At 27.0% G+C, this 11,728-nt stretch overlaps 5 protein-coding genes across 5 annotated transcripts, besides 1 other annotated feature; 2 read left to right on the top strand and 3 right to left on the bottom strand.

Annotated features, from left to right (window-relative positions):
- Window positions 1-74: 74 nt before the first annotated feature.
- Window positions 75-785, top strand: EHI_186360 (uncharacterized protein; the record flags this gene model as incomplete). The annotated part of the gene is made up of 1 exon (XM_001913438.1): window positions 75-785. The coding sequence occupies one exon, from the start codon at window positions 75-77 to the stop codon at window positions 783-785; it is 711 nt and encodes a 236-aa protein (XP_001913473.1).
- Window positions 786-1,584: 799 nt separating this feature from the next.
- EHI_186350 (P-glycoprotein-2) lies at window positions 1,585-5,517 on the bottom strand (the record flags this gene model as incomplete). Its single annotated transcript, XM_643612.1, has 1 exon — window positions 1,585-5,517. The coding sequence occupies one exon, from the start codon at window positions 5,515-5,517 to the stop codon at window positions 1,585-1,587; it is 3,933 nt and encodes a 1,310-aa protein (XP_648704.1).
- Window positions 5,518-6,400: 883 nt separating this feature from the next.
- EHI_186340 (glucosamine 6-phosphate N-acetyltransferase) lies at window positions 6,401-6,957 on the top strand (the record flags this gene model as incomplete). Its single annotated transcript, XM_643611.1, has 2 exons — window positions 6,401-6,565; window positions 6,643-6,957. The coding sequence occupies 2 exons, from the start codon at window positions 6,401-6,403 to the stop codon at window positions 6,955-6,957; spliced, it is 480 nt and encodes a 159-aa protein (XP_648703.1).
- Window positions 6,958-7,924: 967 nt separating this feature from the next.
- On the bottom strand, window positions 7,925-9,379 carry EHI_186330 (uncharacterized protein; the record flags this gene model as incomplete). Its single annotated transcript, XM_643610.1, has 1 exon — window positions 7,925-9,379. The coding sequence occupies one exon, from the start codon at window positions 9,377-9,379 to the stop codon at window positions 7,925-7,927; it is 1,455 nt and encodes a 484-aa protein (XP_648702.1).
- Window positions 9,380-9,506: 127 nt separating this feature from the next.
- Window positions 9,507-11,288, bottom strand: EHI_186320 (uncharacterized protein; the record flags this gene model as incomplete). The annotated part of the gene is made up of 1 exon (XM_643609.1): window positions 9,507-11,288. One exon carries the CDS (start codon window positions 11,286-11,288, stop codon window positions 9,507-9,509), a length of 1,782 nt encoding a protein of 593 aa, XP_648701.1.
- Window positions 11,289-11,369: 81 nt separating this feature from the next.
- Window positions 11,370-11,728: part of a repeat region that runs on past the window's edge.

Raw genomic sequence — 11,728 nt, 5'->3', positions numbered from 1 at the left:
AAGCTGCAATGAACCATAACAATGTAATAACATACTTAGATGAACTTGAGAATGATGAATTATTCCAATATTGTATGCTCATTAAAGGAACACAACTCAAAAACATCTTAGTTGAAAAGAAAAAAGGGTTATTTGAAGGTAAAGAATCTATTATTGATGAAGCACTTAAACAAGCTGAAGTTAATGAAATTAAAAAATCCATTGACTTGAATCTAGTTTTACAAGTAGTTCATTCTTTAAGAAATACTACTAATCAAGTCTCTCCTTGTGAAGAACAAACAAACTCAATCATCTCAAAAGATATCAAAAAGGCAATCATGAGACTGACTGGGACTCAATACTGTGAGGAGATTAAAGACTTTAATTGTTTTGTTGACAAAGAAACATTCTTAACAGAATTGGTTGAAAGAAATAATATTTGTATCTTGTGGAAAGAGGAAACTGGTGAAGTTTTTGGTGTTTATATTCAAGATGAAATTAGTGCAGAAGTGCCACTTGGTTTTGACAATTATGTCTTATGGGTGAAAGGTGAAGATGCTGACTTAAAAGTATTACTTCTAAATCAGAAATTTGGTGTTGATGCAACAATCAGTTTTGTTGATGATGATAACTGGATCAAGATAACAGGAAAGAATGGTCTTAATATGGTGTTTTGTTCGAATGGCACAAATGAATGCTCACTGTCTAACGTCCAGACTTCGTTTTATATTGATGAAAACCATCCAATCTGTTCTCGCTCTTCATTTAAAATATCTAACCTTTATCTTCTTCATCTTCACCACTAATTTATTATTTTTGTTTTATTCTTCTTCTTTTCTTAGTCTGCAAAACTAACAACCTAATTTCTGCCTTTCAACTAATTACAAGTACTTCTTGTATGCACTGGTTAAAGAACATTAAGAAGAATGATTTATCAAAAAGGAATAGATAATTGTTGTATGTAATACTGTTATCTTGTAGCATAATCATATTTTTGTTTTGATTTAGTTATGAGATTAAAATTAAATATAACAAAAAACCAACTCAGAACATTTTGAAACATAATAAAAATAAAAGAAGAGTTACATAAAATTAGATAATGAATATTTTGAATAAAATTTCTTTGATTAGTACAACTTATATACAAAAATAATTTTTGTCTGTCACACATGTCTATATTTTATTGCTAATCAAGTTAATCACGAAACTAGAAGATGAGTCTAAAATTTAAAAAGAATAAATTTACTGTTTCATCAAATTTCAATGGAACAATATACTTTTTATAATTAAGAAAATAAGTTTTGCTTGTAAGATGCTTTTAGAAACAAAAGTGGTATTATAAATTAGATTAATACAATAGCAAAGAAATGTTTTAAATGAATAATAATAAAATATAGAATGGAGTAATAAAGAATTAAAGAGTAATAGTATAGTATTAGAAGAAAAACAGAAATAGTCTAGAAAAGCAATAAATTGAAAAGGTTAATAGTCTGTAAGTTTGGATAAAACATAATAATTAGGAATTAAATAATTAAGAAAGAAAATTCAAATAATAGAATGGTAAAAAAAAATATTAATTAATAATTTAATCAATTAATTAATGAATTAATCCACAGTTCCAAATTGTTGCATAGCAAGTGTATAATAAAATCCTTTCAAATCTAATAACTCTTGATGTGTTCCTCTTTCTGCAATTCTTCCTCTCATAATAACACATATTTGATCTGCATTTTGAATAGTTGATAATCTATGTGCAATTACAATTGTTGTTCTTCCTTTTGCTGCTTTGTCAAGTGCATCTTGTACAATCTTTTCACTTTCTGAATCAAGTGCTGATGTAGCTTCATCGAGTAATAACACTTTTGGATTTCTAATCAATGCACGTGCAATAGCAATTCTTTGTTTTTGTCCTCCTGAAATTTGTGCACCTCTATCACCTACCATTGTGTTATATCCTTCTGGCATTGCTGAAATAAAGTCATGTGCATTTGCCATTTTAGCAGCAGCATAAATTTGTTCATTACTTACTTCAACTCCTTTAGGTACTCCTCTTCTAATATTATCCATAACACTTTCAGCAAATAATACTGGTTCTTGTCCTACCATTCCAATTTGACTTCTTAAGAAATGAATATTCAAATCTTTGATATTATGTCCATCTAATAATACATCTCCATGTGTTGGATCATAAAATCTTTCAATCAACTGAACTGATGTTGATTTACCACATCCTGATGCTCCTACTAATGCAACAGTTTTTCCTTGTTCTACTTTGAATGAAATACCTTTCAAGACAGAATTGTCTGGTCTTGTTGGATATCTGAAACAAATGTCTTTAAATTCAATTTCACCTTTAACATCATTAAATGTTTCACCTTCTTCACTATAACAATCAATAGTTGGTTTTCTATCAATAACATCATAAGTATTCTTTGCTGCTCTAACAGCTTTTCCAATATCTGGAACAATATTTCCTAAATTACCAACTGCTTGTGCTGCAAAAATAACTGCCATAATAGCTTTTTGCATTTCCTCAAACCTATCACTAAATTCTATCATAAAATCAGGTACTGGAAGATCGTAGTTACTTTTCTTTTTGATTAAATAAGTTCCAATGTAAAATCCATATGGATTCATAACTTGTGTTAATAAGGTAGTCAAACACATGAAAATTGATAACAATGGTGCCCATTTATAGATTCCAATTTTTGGTTCTCTTAATGCATCTTTGAACACTTCATAGAAATGTTCTTCTCGAGTTAATGACTGAACTGTTCTTACAGACTCAACTGCTTCAACAAGAGTAATTCCTGATTTTTCATATGCTGCTTGTGCTGGACATGCTTCTAATGAATTTAACTTTCCATTAATAAACACAACAACAATCAATACAGGAGATACAGCCATAACAGCTAATGAAACTTTCCAATCATAATAGAATGCAATACCTAAGGCAAATCCAATTGTTGAAATAATGTGAATAACATTTCCAACACGTTCTCCTGAAATTCCTTGTAATGTTGTTGGATCAGATGCAAGTCTTGTTGTTAATGAACCTACCATATTTTCTTTTCTATCAAACCATGAGATATTTTGATGCATTATTGAATGATACATATCTTTTCTAACACGTCCAATCATCTTAAATCCTGCTGATAAGAATAATCCAATATACATAAAGAATGATAAGAATGATGCAACACCTATAACTACAACAATTATACAAATATTCTTAATAGTATCTTTTTGATCATCAGTAAGAGTATCTGAGTTAATTGACAATAAACACATAATTAAATCAACAATTTTTAATGTAAAGAATGGGAAAATAGCACCTCCTCCAATTCCTCCAATAAATCCAAATGTTGATAAGAACCATTCATGTCTGAAATTATCAAGAATAACTCTTAATAATACAAATCTATTTGAATGTTTTAATTTCTTCATTTCACTATTATATTCATTTTCTAATTTTTGTACAATATCTGGATCTTCATTTGTATCTGTGTTTTTATGTTGATTAATTTCTTCTGCTTCTTTGTTTTCTTGTTCTCTAATTTTCTTCAAATCATTTTCAACGGTTTCTTGATCAACTTCTTCTTCCATACTTTGTCTTTTAACTAATCCATAATATGTTCCTTTCAAATCCATTAATTCTTGATGTGTTCCTTGTTCAATAATTTCTCCTTGATGGAATACACAAATTCTACTTGCATTTCTAACAGTTGTTAATCTATGTGCTACAACAATTGTTGTTCTTCCTTGACTAGCTTTTTCAAGTGCTTGTTGTACAATCTTTTCACTTTGTGTATCAAGTGCTGATGTAGCTTCATCAAGTAATAAAATTGTAGGTTTTCTAATCAATGCACGTGCAATAGCAATTCTTTGTTTTTGTCCTCCTGATAATGCAGCTCCTTTTTCTCCTACCATTGTATCATATCCTTCTGGAAGATGAGAAATAAATTCATGTGCATTTGCCATTTTAGCACATTCAATCATCTCTTCTTCAGTTGGTGTTTCTCCATCTCTAGCTCCAAGCATAATATTTTCTCTAATAGTACATGCAAACAAAATAGGTTCTTGTCCAACTAATCCTATTTGATTTCTTAACCATTTGATATTTAAATCTCTTAAATCTTTTCCATCTAATTTGACTGACCCACCAACTGGATCATAATTTCTTTGGACTAATTGAATAGTAGTTGATTTACCACATCCTGATGCTCCTACTAATGCAACTGTTTGTCCTTTCTTAATTTCAAGATCAAGTCCACCAAGAATTTGTTTAGTTGGTCTTGTTGGATATCTAAATTGAACATCTTCTAATGTAATATTTCCATTACACTCAGTTGGACATTCACCAGCTGTAGATCTACAATCAATATCTGGGATTCTATCAATTGTTTGATAAATTCTATATGCAGAAGCTTTAGCTGTAGCAAATATATTTAATGGAATAGCAATAATAGAAAGTCCTTGAGTTGCAATTAATACACAAATAAAGACAATCATAACATCACCAGCAGTAACATTTTTCTTTCCTCCTTTTCCTCTTAATACAACTGAAGCATACCAACTTCCTAATGAAAAAGCACCCATAATAAAGAACATAACTGCTCCAAGTCCTAATCCAACAGTAAGACCTTTTAGAACATTATAACGATCAACAACTCTAATTTTTTCATTATACATTTCACAAAATTCATGTTCTTGTCCAAGTGAATGAACTGTTCTCATATTACCAATGGTAGCTTCAGCAATAGCACCAGCATTTCCAAGAGATTCTTCTCCTAATACAGTGAATTTTGTAGCAAAGACAGCTAATAATGTCATAGATAAAACAATAAATGGAGACATTGACATAATAACTAATGTTAAATCCCAGTCTTTTGCAAAACCAATTGCATATCCAGCAATGAATGAAGTAGTTGTTTGGAAAATAATACCAAACTTTTGAGACATTCCGTCTTGAATTTGTTGGACATCAGAAGCAATTCTAGAAGTTAATTCACCAGATTCATGGAAATCATACCAACCAGCATCTTGTCTTAATAATGCTCTGAAATATAACATTCTAATTTTAATTCCTTGTCTTTCTGACATAACAAAGAAACAAAAAGTCATTAAGAAAGAACCAACACCACTTCCAATAGCAAAACATACCATCTTTAATACAAGGTCATTAATAGTATCTGCAACAGTTTTAGTAACTTCGTGATTAAATGGAATATAATATTTTGGATCATACATTGCTTCTTGATTAGGGAAGGCTTTCATAAGATCATTTGTATTAAAAGTATCAACCATATCTCCCATAACTAACATTTGACATGGAGTTAATACACCACATCCAATAGAACCAAAAATACCAACAGCAAGAAGAATTAAATCAAGCCAATTAGCATATCTATATAATTGTCTAACAGTAACACTTCCTGAATCATCTGGTTTTTTATTCTTTCTTGCTAATTCATCTGGATCAGGTGTAACATCAAATACAGCAAAAGCATCAGCAACAGCGTTTGTTGTTACGCTCATTTCTTTTGAATGAATTATTAGTATTTTTTGATGAAAGAAATATCCAAAAACTCGGTTAGGTAAATTTAGGTAAATGAAAAAGTAGCTTTACTGTGACTTTCATTTATTTATTTTGCATGAAATTTGACCCAGCTCGTCTCCTTCTCCAAAAATAGTCAAAATTTTGTTCTTTTCTTATAAATATTTTTTGAAAGAGTGAATGTTAAAGAAACAATATTACCACTCTTCCACTTTTCTTTCCACGTGAACATGACTCATACCTTCTTTGAAAAAAGGGTTTTTATTATTATTACTTTATCATTAAGTATTAGATTATTCAATAGTTATTTTATGAGGATAGAAAGGAATAGAACTTGCTAAACAATTAATTCCCTTCAAAGTCTTGAAGAAGAATTATAATTACACATTTTTTAGTTTCGATCTCTTTTTAAACAACTTCATTCATTTATAAAAAGGATTTGATTTCCTTTTTTACTTTTATAAATATAACATCTGACGTATTGAAAGAATTGTATTGTTATTTATTTTTATAATAAAAAATAATAAAATTAAAAAAATCAAACAAAGAAAATAAATGAAAAATATTAAAAAAAGATAAAAACAAAAAATATGAAGAGATGAGTTAAAATGAAATATTAACAAAAAAATATAACAATTTATTAAAAATTGAAAAAGATAATTTTCATTAATTTGGATAATATAATGAAAGATTATGAAACATTTATAATGAAATTCTTCTTTTTTGTTTAATAATCAACTTAATGAGTTAAATAAAACATCTTTCAAACAAAAAGAACATAAACCATTTTGAGTTGAAATGAAATACTTTTGTTATTAGAGAAAAAGATAATTTAAAAAAGCTATTGAGAACTTCAATTATCTAATGACCAGTATTTGTTCTGTAACTACATCATTACCAATTTTGAATAATGTTAAATTCAGAGTCCTTGAAAAAGAAGATTATAAAAAAGGAATTTCAAATATTCTTAGCGAATTAACAAATTGTGAAATAACTGAAGAAAGATTTAATATAGTTTTTGATGAGATGGTTTGTTCTTTCTTATTTGAATGAATAATTACAATTTAAAAGAAAAAAAGTATTTAATATAAAATTAATGGATAAAGCAAAAAAGTGGAAGATATAATGTCATTGTTGGTGAAGATAATAACGGTAAAATTGTTGTTACTGGAACTTTACTTATTGAGAGAAAATTTATTCATTGTGGTGGTCTAGTTGGACATATTGAAGATATTGTAGTAACCAATTCAAGAAGAAAAGAAGGATTAGGCAAAGCACTCATTCAAAAACTCATTCAAATTGGAAAAGAAAAAGGATGTTATAAAATAGTTTTAGATTGTCAAGATGGTGTTAAACAATTTTATGAAAAATGTGGAATTCATTATAAAGACAATTGTATGGCTATTTACTTTAATAAATAGTTATTTTTTTGTATAATATATTATATTTTTTTTTGAAACCAAATGTATAATAATAAATTAATTGAATTGTAAAATAAGTAAATTGTTTCAAACTAACATACTGACTTTTTTTATTAATAATCTTTCATGATTAACAATTAAGTTATCTTGTTCTTTCTTTTCTTAAAATATTGTAATTCTTTCTTATCTACTACTTTTTCCATTATATATTTAAAATTTATTTCTCTTTTCAAAACTTTTTTAAGTTGAAATATTCATTTGTAAAATAACCATTACTTTTTTTAATTATAATGTATTTACAATTTTAAAATAAATAAGGGTTATCACTAATTTTATTGGTTTATAACAAAAGTATAGTGGAAAAAAGTGAAAATTAAATGTATCTCCATTTAATTAAAACAATCAGATATTTAAAGAGAATTTATTAATTCTTAATTAGTAAATTTCTTTCTATATGATAATATTTACTCATTTTAATTCATTTCTATCATAAAGAATTATAACCTTTTTTATTATATTCTTATTTTTGACTTTATTAGTAATAATATTTAATTATTATCTAATGTGATAAATATCATGCTCATTTATAACAAATGAATAAAAGATTTATTAATAACAAAATACATTCTTTACATTAATTGATATTGCCATTTTGTCTGATAACCAAAAAAATTAATAATGAATTTAACTCAATAAGTTTTTATTAAACTGAAGCCTTTTTAGAGAATTACAATTTATTAAAAAGAATATGAAAATGATAATAAAAAGATTGTCTCATAATAAAGATAATGTAAATTGGTAAAATAATTGTTCATTGTATTGTCTAAAGAAAACAATAAAATATTTATTAAATGACTGTAATTAAACAATTCAATGAAATAAAAAAGTTAAACAAAAGTATAATACTACCTTATATAGTATTATATAAACCAACAATTTTTCAAATAAACTCAATTACAAAATTTAATCATTCATTCCCACAAACAGTTTCAGTCCATTCTTTTTTATAATTTAAGTATTGAGAAAACCACCAAGTATTAAAGTGTTGTGTTTGAGTAAATCTCATTAAAAATTTTTTATTAAATTCATCATCTTCAGGCAGTTTTAAAATGTTATTTTTTAAATCTTCAATTGTATCACAATTTAACACAATAACACTGTGAAATATTTTGTTGAAGAAACTAACCCAGAATATATTCATAATTTCAGTTGTAAATTCACATTCATTTCCTTTAATTTTTCCATTCCAATTATTTATTACAATTTCAATTGCAGCAATTAAACTATTTCTCATTTGTTCTGACAAAATAGATCTTGATGGTGGAAGTTGTTGGACTTGTTTTTTCTTTTCTCCATTTAATGTTGGAGTGAAAGCGTCAATATTAACAAGCAATCCAGAATTGGATGGATTTCCTTTTAAAGGTTGTGTACCAAATATTCCAGGTACTGGAACATCAAGTAATTCTATATGACTATGTGGAACCATTGGAAGAAATACTCCTTGCCAACTTAAAGGATGTAATAATGATAATAATCCAAAACATCCAGCTGTAAATAATGTTGGTCGAGTTGAAGTTAATATAACAGAAGTTTCTAATAATATTGATTCAAATAAATCTAAAATAATATTCAATGGCAATGTAGTAAATAATATTGGAATAGAAAAGTCACATAACAACATCATATTAGGTAATGGATAAATTGTTGTATAACGTACTTCTAATGAATGAGGACATTTTTCAATAACTCCTTTTTTAACTTTATTTTTGTATGAATGAATTAAGACAATAGTGTAACCTTTATAATTTATTTGTTTATTTGGTGTTTGAACTATATGAGATTCAAGTATTGGGGATTGTGAAGTAATAAGAGACCCAATAAGTTCTTCTAACTCTGCTTTTTTAAGTTCATGACTTTCGTCTTTTTTACCTGACAATAACGCAAGTTTCTTTCCAAAATCAAATTCAATGATAATTTTTAGGGCTTTTACCAACCCCATTACATGTGGTTGAAGACATAAAAAAATATAAAACCTTCTAACAGCATTAAAAGAACTTACTGTTGATGGTAATACTGTTGGCCCATTAATCAATGTTGAATGCATACAAACAGGTTCAAGATGTGAAACAATAACAGCAAATTGAGATAAACCACTTCCAGGTAAAATTGTTACAGCTGGATGCATTCTTTCAGTTTCTAAATATTTCTTAACTGAAATTCTTTCAAATGGAGTTGGGCTTTTTAAAAATGTTATTACCTTATCAGGTATTGTTAAATTGTTTGGATATTTATATAAAACTTCTTGCTCACTTGTAGGAAAAAAGTTATTTGAAACAGGTGCTCCAATTATAATAAAGGATTCAATAATATGTTCTGATTGTTGTCTTAATGCACGTTCTAATGGTGTCAACACTTCATTCATTTTATTATTTTCAGTTTTTACAAGAACTTTTTAAAGTTCTTAAAAAAAAGATTATTTCCCATTAATTATTGTTTTGTATAACATAAAAATATCTAAAGAATGAATTGAATTGGAATAATGAATTGTTTTAAATTGAGTCTTTTTTCCATTCTAAGGCAATAACTCTCTCAACTTTTACAACAGTAGTTCCAGTGAATACAAAATATTCTTTTCCAATAATGTCATTATAAATACTACTGAATGAAGATGAAATACTTGAATCTTTTTCTCGAATATAAAAGAACCATCTACATGTTAATAAAACATCTTCACCATCAACAGATTTATATCCATTGAAATTAATCCCTACTGATGGTCCAAAAATACTTTTTTTAACAAATTTTGTTGGTGGTATTGATAATGGATTTTTTAATGTAAAAATAAAATGTTGTGGATCATCCATTACAAATCCTTCACAACTTGGAGCAGGTAGTCTCTTACTATTGTAACACCCAAACACATTTCCATCTGTTGTAAACACTAAAACCATAACATGTTTCTTTAAACAAATATGGTTATTAATTCTTTCTTTTTTAAACCCATCTAACTTTGAGTTATAAATAACGTCATATTTTTGCATTCCAGTCCACTGTTGTAAACTAGGAATAAATGACTTAATAATTCCTTTGTTTAAATTTTCTTCTTTAGTGATTTCCAAGGAATTTAATTGATCTTCTAGTACTCGTTTTTCTTCTTCTTCTTTCTTTTTTAACCATTGTTGTTGTTCTAATTTTAATCGTTCTTGTATTTCTAAAGCCTCTTTTGTTTTACTATCAATATTACTTGATGTTTTTTTATCTGTTCTTACAATAAATGATTCTCTAGGTTCTAATTTATTTGATTTATAACTTTCACTTTTAATGCTTATAGGTTTGGTTACTACTACATTTGAATCTTCAATTTTATCAGATAACCGTTCTTTTTTACCAATAACAAGACTGTTTTTATCTTCTTTAACCTTTTCTTTGAAATCAGACAAGGATGGTTGCCATAATTTCACAACCTTTCCTGTTTTTTCTTCATTTTTTATTGGACTATCAAATTCAATTCCTTCTTTTATTTCACAACTATTTAATACGCTTCCACGACTTTCACTTCTGCTTATTGACTCATTAAAAATACAACTATTTGAACTTTCATGATTATCACTTCCAAAATCAAATTCACTTGATTTTTGTTCTTCTTGGCTTTTATTTTTAAATGCATTATCATCTTGGATAACTGGTGTTTGAGGAGCTTCTAAACATTTTTTTGGGAGTGTTTTTAATGCTTCATTTTCTCCTTCAATTTCATCTTCACTATCCATTCCATATCCAAGCTCAAATCCAATACCTTCCCCACAATCTTTTTCTTTAAAATCAGAAAGGCTAATTTGTTGAAATTTTTTCTCTTTTTGTTTACCTTCTACAATAATTTGATTATCCATAACTATTTCACATGACTCATCATCACTTTCAGACGATCCAAAACAAAATTCGTTTGATTCTGAGTTATTAATTAATGATGTGGATTGATTCAAAGATGAAGTTTCTTGATGAAAATTTTCATCTTGAATTAATTTCTGTTCATCAGTTTTTTTATTAACACAATCTTCAGACAGTCTTTGTTTATTTTGGTCTGAAACAGCAGTGGTATTAGAACAAACATTTTCATTGTCACTTTTTTCAGTTAAAATAAATTTTTTATCAAATCCTCTTAACTGATTGTCAGAAGACATTTCTTTTATCACTGGTTGTGGTGAATCATTTTTATATTCATTTTTAATATCAACAGGAGTAGTTATAGGAATTGGATTTGTCACATCAGTGTCTTTCATTTTTTGTGGTTTTGGAAGAATAAAATGTTTACTTTCACCTATACGGTTAGTCATATTTTATTAGTTTATGAATGTGTTATTTATTTCAAGTTCTTTCTAATTTTATTGTGTTTCAATAAAAAAGAAAAAAATAATAAGGAAAATGTCAATTATTAGATATATCTTCAATTGGATTTTATGAATATTGAGAAGTGATTATTTCATTTTCTTCAATATGCTCTATTGGTGTAATAGAGTTAATTTCTAATACACTCGCATTAGATTGTTCTTCTTCTAATGTGCTGCCAGAATTGAATGTGTAAAACATTAAGTCTTTCATGTTTTTGATTATGATTGTTCGTAGGATTTTGGAAAAGTCTAATTGTAATTTCAGTGCTTTTAATCTTCTTGCTGATTCTTTATGTATTAATCCATTTATTGATAATATAACATGTATTATTTCTACATATATTAATTCTCTATTATTTCTTAATTTCTCTTGTAATTCTTTGTAT

This window comes from Entamoeba histolytica, genomic scaffold (assembly GCF_000208925.1).
Source record: "Entamoeba histolytica HM-1:IMSS scf_1104750519125 genomic scaffold, whole genome shotgun sequence".
Classification (NCBI taxonomy): Eukaryota; Evosea; order Mastigamoebida; family Endamoebidae; genus Entamoeba; species Entamoeba histolytica.
This window is presented reverse-complemented; position numbering and strand designations above follow the sequence as displayed.